At 40.1% G+C, this 11,760-nt stretch overlaps 1 protein-coding gene across 4 annotated transcripts in view; it reads left to right on the top strand.

The window, feature by feature from the left end:
* Positions 1–11,229, top strand: part of SEC23A (SEC23 homolog A, COPII coat complex component) — a 54,016-nt gene extending 42,787 nt beyond the window's left edge. For all 4 annotated transcript variants that reach the window (XM_070629432.1, XM_070629447.1, XM_008519445.2 and 1 more), the window contains 3 exons: positions 66–221; positions 1,932–1,997; positions 9,803–11,229. In XM_070629432.1, the coding sequence (XP_070485533.1) occupies positions 66–221; positions 1,932–1,997; positions 9,803–9,892 (312 nt within the window). In that variant the 3' untranslated portion in view covers positions 9,893–11,229. The remainder of the gene's footprint in view (positions 1–65; positions 222–1,931; positions 1,998–9,802) is intronic.
* Positions 11,230–11,760: the final 531 nt, after the last annotated feature.

Here is an 11,760-nt window from a genome sequence, read left to right as displayed (position 1 = left end):
CTGCTAAAATTTTTGGATAGGCAAGAAATTAAAAATAATAATTCCTTTAATTGTTTTAAAATTAGACCATAGCGCAGTGGCGCAAGTCAGGATACCAGGACATGCCAGAATATGAAAATTTCCGCCACCTTCTGCAAGCCCCTGTGGATGACGCACAGGAGATTCTTCACTCCAGGTTTCCAATGCCGAGATACATCGACACTGAACATGGGGGCAGCCAGGTGAGGACTCTGCGCGTGTGTGTGTGTGCGCGTGTGCACACACATGCGCGTGTGTTTGTTGCTAGTTTTGCTCGAGTTATTCCTGCTGGCCTTCTGAGTTTAATTTGAATAGTCTGCTTCACCAGGCAAGTGAAGGAGGAAGGAGATGGGCGGGAGAAGGTATCTAGGGAAGGTGTGCTTTTTGCCTTAGCTTTAAGATCAGAGCAATAAGGTTATTGACTAGTTTCTAAAGCTGGCAGCTTCTCCCATTTCCTTCTCCAGCCCAGCTCTCGTAACAGAGCCAAGACGGCATTAAGGTGGTAAGCCAGCTTCGGTTAAGGAAGAAGACATGAACAGCTTGGGAAATAACTTAGTGTGCTTTTCTCTTAAAGTCATTTGTTTACTGATAAAGTCTTAGTAATATGAAGTTTGTGGTAACATAATTTTTTCTGTTTTCCTCATTCTATTTTTCCAGCTTTCTAGAAAGTGTCATGTAATAGGAAAGCATTATGGTATTGTAAAAAGGCTTTGTGGTTTTTAGAATTATGAAGGTTAAATAAGAAACATGTATATATACACAAGGCCCTTTTGGGCCTTTCAGAAGTCTAGGTTAGGACCCCTTAAGATACACTCTTGAAACAGTTTTTACTTCACTCTTGTAATTCATATCCAAGTTATAATAAATTAATTATAGGTTGTTGTAAGTTTGTTTCACTTGCTCCTTGAAGGCCTGGACCGTGCTGTGTTTACTGCTGTATCCCTCGTGCCTGGCACACTCTTACAAAGTAGGTCGTACACACCGGTTGCTGTTAGTCAGAAATGATAGCAGTTGTTATTAGGGTTTTGCTCTATTTATAATAGGAGCTACCATGTGTTGAGAATTTGCAAAGCTGATTGTTAGCACTTTACACACCTATCTCATTTGATCCTCACAACAGTCCAAGTGTTATCTCCATTTTACGGATAATAAAACTGAGTCTTAGGTTACTTGTGGCCAAGGAAATACAGTCAACGGAGGAGCTGATTGGAATCCAGGTCTTCTGACTCTACAGCCAGCGTTCTTGTGTTCAACTGTTTACTTACAGAGTAGAAAAGATTTTGTATGGTACTAAATTTCAGAAGCTAGGGCTCCCTGTGTTCTTCCAATATGAAATAACTGATGACTGGTTCTCATTAATTTCTCCCCGTGTGTAGTGCTATTTTCCTCCTTTAGTCTGGTTATTTTCGTGATGATAAGGTGTAGTGGATAGATAGGTAGAATGTTGGGTAAGTTGTCTCATAGAGTGGGCTATAGTTTAAAAAACTTTGAGAGTCATTGTTTAAACTAACAGAATATATAGATTTTCGTGGCTTTTATTTTTATCATTTTTTGGAACTTCAAACCTCTGATGATGTTTCAGACCAACTGTTTTAAATTTCACGCTAACCTTGTCATAATTGTTGCACACATAATTTTTACATGCTGAGTTTTGGGCTCAACAATTTATTATTTGTTATTAATGTTATGAATGTATGGATTGGGGAGAAGAGGATGAATTTGTTATTTATAACATAGAGTGGCCTACATATTTCAAAATTTAGTTTATTTTTTTAAAAGTTACATTTTAATAAAATTAATTTTACCAAAACGTATTAAATAAAATTGATTTTAGGTGGCATAGTGTATTTGTTCAGCTTATGTTGACTAAATCTATTTTTGATGGATAATGTTATTTCTTCTTTGCTTTTAAGGCCCGTTTCCTGCTTTCAAAAGTGAACCCTTCACAGACTCATAATAATATGTATGCCTGGGGACAGGTAAGTGTAAATAGCAGGTCTTGCAAATTATTTCTTTGTGTATTTATAGTTTGTCATTTTAGTGAGAGCTACATTTTTTCCTACATATTTGGTAACAATTTCTGTTGGAAAAGTAATGAAAAAATAAGAGTAGAAAATAGAATTAGTGTTTGGTGGCACCATAGAAAATAAAAAAGTGATCATATCAAATAGAATGCTTTCATATTTCATGTTTAGCCCCACACGCTTGAGGAAAAAAATCAGTAAAGTGTATAATAAGATAGGAAGTGATGATTTAAGCTTAATGCTGGACCAGGAAGCACAGAAGGTCACAGTAAGCCAGGAGACGTCAGGGATTGCAGTTGCATGGGAGAGGCTGGAGGCTTGGAAATGATTATTAGTATATTTCAGTTTGTTAGAAGTCCTACCTCTTGGTACAGTGTAACCATGTTTACTGAGCGTACAACGTACAGCACTCTGTATTGGTACTTTAGGGTACACAGCGATTGTCCATGCCTGTGAAGAACCTGTCTTCTAGGATTAGAGATAAGATGCTTACCTAAGTAATTAAAATACAAGGCAGAATGAGACATGTGTTATAGAAAGATGTGAAGTATTAGAGAGGTTAGAAGAGGGAGAGGGGAGGAGGTCACCTGGGGCAGCAGGAGAGGGTTATGGTCAGAAAAGAGCTCAGAAAAGGGCCATTTCCTCGTGGAATGGCTTTTATTTCAATAAGTGGAAATTACATGAGGAGGGGAATTCTGGGTAGAGGTTTGTATGGGCTAAGGTACAGAGTACATGTAGGGACAACTAATAGGACTGACAGCTGGAGCTGCATTGTACCATGTCAGGGACTGCCACTTCGGGGACTGAGGAGCTGAGTCTGAGTAGTGGAATGTTATTGAAGGTTTCAGACACAGGGCGAATTGGAGTCTTAGATAATATAGTTGAATCTTAAGATGAATTGGGAGCAGTCTGTAGTTGAAACTGTATCTATTGAAGTAATCCAGGTGAGAGGGAGTGGAGGCAGGATGGTGAAAAGGGATAGATTTGGGTGATATTTCAAAAGTAGACTGTGTGACTTGGTTAGAAGTTGCAGGAAAGTAAAAGTTACTCCAGGGCAAGAGAGCTATATGCAAAATCTGAGTTCTGATTGGATCCTGGATTAAAGGGAGAGAATAGCCATAAATTAATTGGATGGTTTGTGAAATGTGAATATGGGCGACATGTCAGATAGTACCATATTATCAGATTTCTTGAGTGTGATAACGGTGTTGTGGTTATGTAGGAGATTGTGTTTGATCTTAGGAGATCTGTCCTGAAGTGTTTGGGGGTAAAATGTCATGATGTCTTCAACTTGCAGAAATGATTCAACAAGGAGAAGAAAAAGAAAAGGAAAAATATGTAGAAACATAAAATAAATGTGACAGTGTTACTCAGTAATTTAGGTCTAGAGTATGTGGCTGTTCATTGTACTTCTCTCTCAACTTTTCTTAGGCTTTAATTTTTAAACAATAAATAGTTAAGGGAGAACATGGTAATTTGGGGTTTTGAGCTGGGTAAGCAGGAGACCATGTGCCGGGAAGTGGGAGGGCGGACAGGAAATGTGTGGCTTTGGCAATCGGCAGGGCAGTGACGGTGGGCTGTGGAGAGGGGACACTTACAGTCGTCATGGTGGGTGCTCGTCCAGGAGAGCAGTGACGGTGGACTGTGGAGAGGGGGTACTTACAGTCGTCACGGTGGGTGCTCGTCCAGGAGAGCAGTGACGGTGGACTGTGGAGAGGGGGTACTTACAGTCGTCACAGTGGGTGCTCGTCCAGGAGAGCAGTGACGGTGGACTGTGGAGAGGGGGTACTTACAGTCGTCACAGTGGGTGCTCGTCCAGGAGAGCAGTGATGGTGGACTGTGGAGAAGGGGTACTTACAGTCGTCACGGTGGGTGCTCGTCCAGGAGAGCAGAGGGGCCAAAGAGGGGTGAGATGGAGGCTTGAGGAAGTCCAAGTGTAGGAGTATCTTATAAATAAGCAGAGAAGTGGAAGAAAGTGAAAAGAACACCATGTCGTAATAGGTGAGGGAGGACTTTTTGGAAGGAAGAGGACAGGGTAACACACACTGAGATGCTGCAGACGCTTGGAAGAGGATGAAGACTGAAAAAAGGTAGATGGACTTGACGACTAGGAGGTCATTGATGGCCTTTGGTTAGCAGTCTTAATATAGTGCTTGAGCAGAAGAGAGAGTGTAAAGAATTAGTGGGTGGTAAAGAAATGGAGGTTGTAAGTATAAACGATTTTTTTGCAAAAGTTCCCTGTGTTTGAAGAGTAGGATAGAAGGACGATTGTTATAAGGGTAAGGACACTGAACTTATTTGTAGACCAAGTGTAAGGAGCTAATATGGGAGAGACACCGAAGAGCAGCTTGTAGGTGTTTAAGATCCTGGAGAGGAGGCAGTGTGGTCACGAGCCCTATGGTGTATAGTGTGTGGGAGTCAAGTACTGGTAAGGAGGCAGGACATTTCTTTCTGCACAAGCTGCATAAGTGAAGGGTGAGAAGAAGGGCAAAGACAGAAGGATTTTGAGCTGGAGTGAAAGCTCACATTAGATCATTGCTGTTTCTTTTCAGTAATAGAAGATTGTTTGCTGAGAGTGAGAAATGCTGGAGTTAAAGACTAGAAAATAGAAAAGATTACAGACAGCTATAAGGAATATGAGAACTCAACAGAGGATGAATAAAAGGCTTTTACAGCAGTGGTGAGGGCCCATTTTATTTACTGACAGTTTCCAGAGTGTGCTTCCATAATATTCTTTCACCATGCTTTGTAGTTCAAGCATTGCATCAAAGATGAAAGACTTGGGGTGATTTAGGTGTGGAGATAAGAGATGGACACATTCAAGGGCGTAGAATAATTTAGAGCAATGCTGAACAGCTGACTTGGGTCCAGGCGAGTAGAGGATAAATGAAGCGATAATTGGAATTAAGGTCCCGTCCCTTTGATTGCAGAGGTGCCTCGAAATTTTGCCCTGATATCTCTACATTCACTGTTTCTCTGGGTGATGGCATCCACTCCTCTGCCTCAGCTTTCATCTGAGGCTAACTTGCACATCTCCGTCTTTGTTCTGGCGCCACGTTGAGCCAGTCTTGGATTTCTCTAACTGCCTGCTGCGCATCACTTGTTTGCTGTAGACGTTTCAGAGGCAGCGTGCCCCAACTTGAACGTGTCTCTTTTGCACTATCTTGTTCTTCCTGACTTTCCTCTTCTTACAGAGGCCATCGCTGAGCTCTCAGTTCTCAAGCCTTGGAATTTTAGTCGTTTACATTGCATCCCATCTGCCCCTATTTATTCACCAGTGGCTTGATCTATTTCCCCGTCCACTCCCTCCTTCCCTGTCACTCACCAAGGTCGAACCCTGTTTCTCATTCACATGGAAGGTTGGAATTACCTGCTGACTGGCCTCGGGGCTTCAGCCCTTTCCTCCATGTTGGCACTGGCCAGACTGGTCTCCCTAAAGCAGTTCTAAGTCAGAGCCCTGCCTAGAAGTCTTGAAAAGCCCCTGTTGAATTACATAAAAACCCTTTATATTGCTGTTGAGGGTCCCCTATAGTATGATCCAAATAACGTGATCTACTTTTAGCTAGTATTTAGTCTTTTTAGCCAAACTGAACTTTTCACTCCACTTTGAATACACTGAGCATGTTCCCATGTCTGACTTCATCCCTGTCACCACTTGGCCACGTCGTAGTCATCCCTCAAGGCAGAGTTCAAAGTTCACTGACTCCATGAAACCTTTCTTATGATTGCATAACTGGATATGTGTAACATTCCTCTTCCTTCATCCCCTTTTTGCAGCCATTTCTGATGGCACTTATTTCTCCTGTTAGATTATAAATTACTTGAGGGCAAGAACTGTGTCATTTTCATTTTTGACTTTCCACAATACCTTAAACGTAGCATATATTGAATATAATAGATATGGACAAGAGAACAGCTTAGACTATGTGGGAGGTCTGTGGAGGTGGTTAGCAGTTAAAGAGGTTTTGTGATACAGATAAGTAAGTTGAACCCGAAGTCTTAAAGTCCTGAAAGGTGAGGAGGTTTTTATAGCAAGGAGAGGAGCTTAATCTTGGAAGGTGTGGAAAGGGTCTGTAGCATCTGTGAGAGAAAGAATGCGTGCCCGTGTACTGCGTCCACATTTACATCCTCAGCATCACCCCACCCTCTGCCACTTGCTGGGGGGACAAAAAGCCAGCTATAATCTTGTGATGTGGAGGCTAAGAGTACAGAATGTACCATGAATCAGCCTTTCCATTATGCTTAACTCTAGTCAGCTGAGTAGTGGTTTCAGTTCTGGATCCCACGACTTAAGAGAGACTTAGACTTAGTTAAGAAGAAAATTGCAAGAAGGTAGAAAAGGAGCACCAGTAAATAAAGTTCATGGAAATGTCAGTCTATCACTATGGAGAAGGGGAGGTTAAGGGAGACTTTGTGATAGTGATTGTCAGGTCACATATCCGATACTCCTAGGGGCCAGGTGAGTAACAGATGAGTGGAGCTGGCTGTGTCAGACAGCCTGACATCCTCAATGTTAGGAAGCAGTGCCTGGGGGCAGGACTCTGGTGGACTAGGCTTTGTGGGCGGAAGACACAAATCCTTTTCTAAAGGGGGTAGCTCTTCTTCCCCTCCAGCTGACTGTTGTCCTTGACATAATTCCATTGACAAAATTCTGGGAGCCTACATTAGGCAGACGAAATAAAAGTTACCTCTTTCTGGCTGAATTTCTGCGTTAACGAAGTGTGGTTTAGTTCATGGAAATAATGACTTGTTCCTTGTTTTTCTGGGTTTAAATTACAACTTGCAGATGTAGTTGGTAGGCTTATACAGTGAAGACCTTGTCGAGTTGTAAAATATGGAGAGGCTTCATTCGGGGCTGGTAGTTGGAAATGTAGACACTGCAAGTTACTTAACTTCTCTTGGCCTTTGCTTCCTTATCTGTTACAGAGTTTAATAATACCTGCTTGATGTGCACAGTAATACTCAGTAAATGTTAGCTATTAGTTTCCCTTGTTATCAATGGAAAAAAAGTCTCTCCCTACAGATGTTTCAAATAGGAAAAAAAATGCTATTTTAAACTTGGAAGTTTAATTATTACCGCCTGGAAGTAAGGGCATCAAAGGCAGAAACAAGAGCCCCAGAGTCTTTCTTGATCTATGATTTTGCTAGGAGAAATTATGTTAATATTTTCATAGATAATAATCATAATAACTAATAAACTGAATCTGTACTATGTTTTGGTCACTATGCTAATCTTTTTATGCATCCCTATTTAATTATTAAAACACTTCTATGAGGTGGGTGCTATTAACCCTGTTTTCAGAAGAGGAAGTAACTTACATGCTAAACTGTGGCAGGGTCCAGATTTGAACCTAGGCCAGTCTGACTCTAGAATCTGAATTTTTACTCATTAAGCTAAATTGATGATTGCAATTTAGGGAGTTAACTTGGTAGCCAAGCATTTTACTAAAAATTGTGGAATCTGATACCTTAGTTTTCTTTCTGTCAGCAGTCAGGTTCCCAGTAAGTGTTGTCCACGGATGGCCTGCAGAGGGCAGCACTGCAGCACTGCGCTGTGCCCGGCTCAGGCCTCTCGCGGGGCAGCTTCGGGCACTGAACGAGAGAGAGCCTGGCCCCTTCTGCCTCATCCTACCCATCCTTTAAAGAGGAAAAGGCTGCAGTTGAAAAACGGAGATCCATCACCTGCAAATTTTCGATAAGATCAAGTTGAGCATTAGTATTTATAATTTTGAATAAGATCTCTGCAGTATATAAATTAGAAAATCCATATATATTTCGTCTTGACTAGGAGAAATAGATCTGGGATTAGGTTAATTGAGGTGAAAAACCTGTAAATGAAAAAAAATTAGGTATAGTTACAGGAAGAAAAAAGCAAGAGCTACCAGTTACTATTAGTTTGTTACAGTTATTATTAGTTATTACAGTTTATTATTTGTTACAGTTTTGAAAACTTTGCTTCTCTGTGTTAACTATGAATGTATAAGGAAAATATTTCATTATTATAGAATAATAGATTTTTCAAGAGGAATAATAAGAGCTAAAACATGTGTGCCTACAGTGTGTGCCAGGTCTTGTTCTGTTTGCGTTACAGTTTAACTCATTGAATCATTATAATAACCATGTGAAGTAGGTCTCGTTGTTACCCTTACTATACAGACTGGGAAGCTAAGACTCGGAGAGGCTGGCTCACTTCCTCGGTCCCGCAGGCGGTGAGGGGCAGAGCCAGCATTTGAGCCCGGGCAGTCTGGCTCCACGCTTGCAGCTTCCAATCCCCGTGCTGTCGTCTCCCTTCACTCAAGTTTTTCCAGTTCCTATGAGTTAACATATGAAATCACGTGGTAAAACTGACTTCCCTTCATTCAGGAGAGCTAGGGGCCAGAACAGAACCTCAAGAGCTGTAAATTCTCCTCTTGCATTGGCCTCTAACTTGTTGATCTCCTCTGAAAATTACTTAATTTCCATGTTTTAGGCTTTTTATATTTACTGATAAACAAGAACTTGAGTATCAGGTGAAAACTTTTAAAATTCAGCTGTAAAATCTTCTAGAAATCTTTTTCTTGCTGCATTAAAATATTATTAGTGGATGGGATTAGCAGGGTCATTCTGTCAACACAGGTTTTATTAAAAGAGAAATTAGGAATTTTTCCTAACTCTTGTTAATTATTGGAACCTATAGAAATCAACTAAAATGGCTTGCATGAAAACTTATTAGCATAGTTTATTTAAAAAATGATGTTATAAATTTGCTTCCTTCCAGCTGGTGTTTTTGGTAAAATACGTGCAATTAGAATTTTATTTTGGTAATAAACAGGCAGCAGTAATCTCCCCAAGGGAGACTTATTCCCTAGGAGTGATGAAAGCACTAAGTCATTGCAGACAAATGAACACTTTACTACTTTAGAGGTTAGGTTGGGTGTGGAGCTATTCCAGTGGTTGGTAAACTGCAGTATGCATTTGACGCTGACCGCTTGGGGTTAGTGCAGACCCCACAGGCTAAAGGACGTGATGGTCCACAGGATTGCCCACGCTTCAGATGCCAGCTGCAAGTGGAATCCCAGGCTACCCGCACTTCTGACCAGCTAGCTACCAATCTGTGTGTGAGTGTGTGAGTGTGAGTGTGTGGTTCCCCTGACCCCCTCAGGTTTGATAATTCATTAGAACAACTCATAGAACTCAGGAGAGCATTCTATTTATGCTTACAGTTTTATTATAAAAGTTGCAAATTAGGACCAGCTAAATGAAGAGACAGAGTGAGGTCTGGGAGGGTCCCCATGGAATCCCGGTGCACCACCCTCCTAGCACATTGATGTCTTTGTCAAACAGGAAGCTCCCCTGAGCTTTGGTATCTTTTCCTTTTGGTGTCTTTACGTCGTCGGTGTGGTTGACTGAATCTCCAGCGCCCTGTACCCCTCCCCGGAGTCAGGCTGTCTTAAAGCTCCAGCCCGCTGATCACATGCGTGCTCTTCCTGGTGACTGGCCCCGTCCTGAGTCAGGTCATCTCATAGCATAAACTCAGGTGTGATCTGAGGGGCTCGTGAATCACAAAGACACCGCTATTAGGGAATTCCAAAGACACAGAGTTTGTCTCTCAAGAATCAGGGACAAAGGCCAGTCAGATTCTTTGTTATACAACAGGAGCATGGGCATTATTGTGCCTAAAGTGATTTCCTTGTCTGTCTTAAACAGTTGCTTATTATGTTGCTTACACATTTTAAGGTATCACCCTATGTTTTAATCATAACAAATATCTTTTCCTCTAGGAGTCTGGAGCACCTATTCTCACAGATGATGTTAGTTTACAAGTGTTCATGGATCACTTGAAGAAACTTGCTGTGTCAAGTGCTGCTTGAAATGCTCAACATATTAAGGACACTTCAGACGAAATAATATTTCAATTTCATTTTTTTCATTTTTCAGTTCATCTGTGGAAACCAACAGAGAGATCTCTCTAGACTCTTTTTGTATTAGTATGGTTTGAGGCAACATATGGGAAAATGTTCACATTTGTAGGCTAAGCTGGAATATAAGAGCAATAAGAACAAATTAGTTTTGCTTTTCACAGTATTATAACTGGTTTTAGAAATTTGAAGTCTTTATAACTTAATTATATTAAAGAGTAAAAATAGATTCTGCCTGTACTATAGAGACATAACGCATTTGTATATTGCAGACAGATCCAAAGTGGCACTGAATGTCCTTGCTGACTTTTTGAAACATGTTTCTTAATTTTAACCAGAAATAAACAAAATCATCAACAGTAGTGATAAAATCAGGTGAACATTTTTGCCTATTCATTGAATATTTTTCTGTGATCTTCAGCACTTAGATATACACCTTTTCTGTACTTATTCTGTTAGGGCAGATTTATTTTTATGATGATTTGTTTAGGAATCATTTGACTTTATGTATGGTAATTTTCATGAAGATAATTTAATCTTTTTGGTCACTTGGAAAAATAGTTTAGAGATGGAAAGTTTTTTTGGGTAACAATCCCACAAGTGATAATAAATGTGAAATTCCCACAAAGTACCCAACTTATGTGATTAAGCTTGATAATTTTTTCAAAAAAGGAGATAGAAAATAAACCATTTTGTGAGAGTGCGTTTTAGAAAGGCTTTACAGTAAAGGGGCTGTTGTAACTACTAAACCCAAATTGGTTTTTAGTGCGTGGTTTTGTTGTTGCCCCTTGTTTTTCTGAGCTAAATTTTACATTATAGCTTTCAGTATTTTAACACTATTTTGGGAGTTTACACATCAGTTTTTGTTTCTGCTTCCACTTTGTGAAATTTATTAAGCTGTGGTTCTTATTGAAACAGTGTTATATGATATTTTGTTGAATTACATCATGTGGCGATGCTCAGTTCTGTGTTGATTTATTCGTTAGTATCATTCACTTTTACCTTTAAAGTTTACTTGTAGCAGATGTTTACATTGCTAAAGCCAGGTGTGTTTGGCAGTGAAATTTACATCAAGTACTGCAGATAAAGGTGGTGCCCTGACAGCTGCTCCAGAGGGCGGGCTGACGATTGTACTTGCATGAACACAATCATAGGAGGTGAGACACGGGAACCTAAAAAATTGTTTATATGTTAGATTCAGTTAGATTAAATAAGTTGCTCTGTTCCATTTTATTTAAATTGAACTGTGCTAAGCCTAAATACCAATAAAATATACTTTTTCTTCTGTTTTCCTGCTTATTTTGAAATCTAGAAAAGCCTGAGAAGCCTAATATAAAATTAGAGCGTTTATAAAATATGCTGTTAGTGGATTAAAAAGTTATTAATTTTTTTAAAATAACGGTTTTATTGAGAGATAATTCACATACCCATATAAATGTACAGCTCACTGGTTTTTAGAATATTTGCAGAGTTGTATAACTATCACCGTAGTTTTAGAACATTTTCATCACCAAAAATAGTTTTGTTTTTGCTATAAGGAAATTGTGTTTTGGGGTTCACATGTTTTGAATTGAGGACAGACCCTGTGGTGATGATACGTGTTTAATTGCCCGACCCTTAACTTATGTCCTTCAAGAATGCACTGTTACTTCTTCTCTTGAGTGGTAAGTTGGTGCTTAGCCCTCGACTGGCCTCTGCTGCTAATCAGCGGCAGCTGAAGGTGGTGAGGAACCTCTGTATTTGGAGGCTCGGGATGAACAAATACATCACCATCCCCTTTTAGCTTACCATTTGAAAGAAATCCCCCTGGATCATTTTTG

The sequence above is a fragment of the Equus przewalskii genome, chromosome 1, assembly GCF_037783145.1.
Source record: "Equus przewalskii isolate Varuska chromosome 1, EquPr2, whole genome shotgun sequence".
Lineage (NCBI taxonomy): Eukaryota > Metazoa > Chordata > Mammalia > Perissodactyla > Equidae > Equus > Equus przewalskii.
This window is presented reverse-complemented; position numbering and strand designations above follow the sequence as displayed.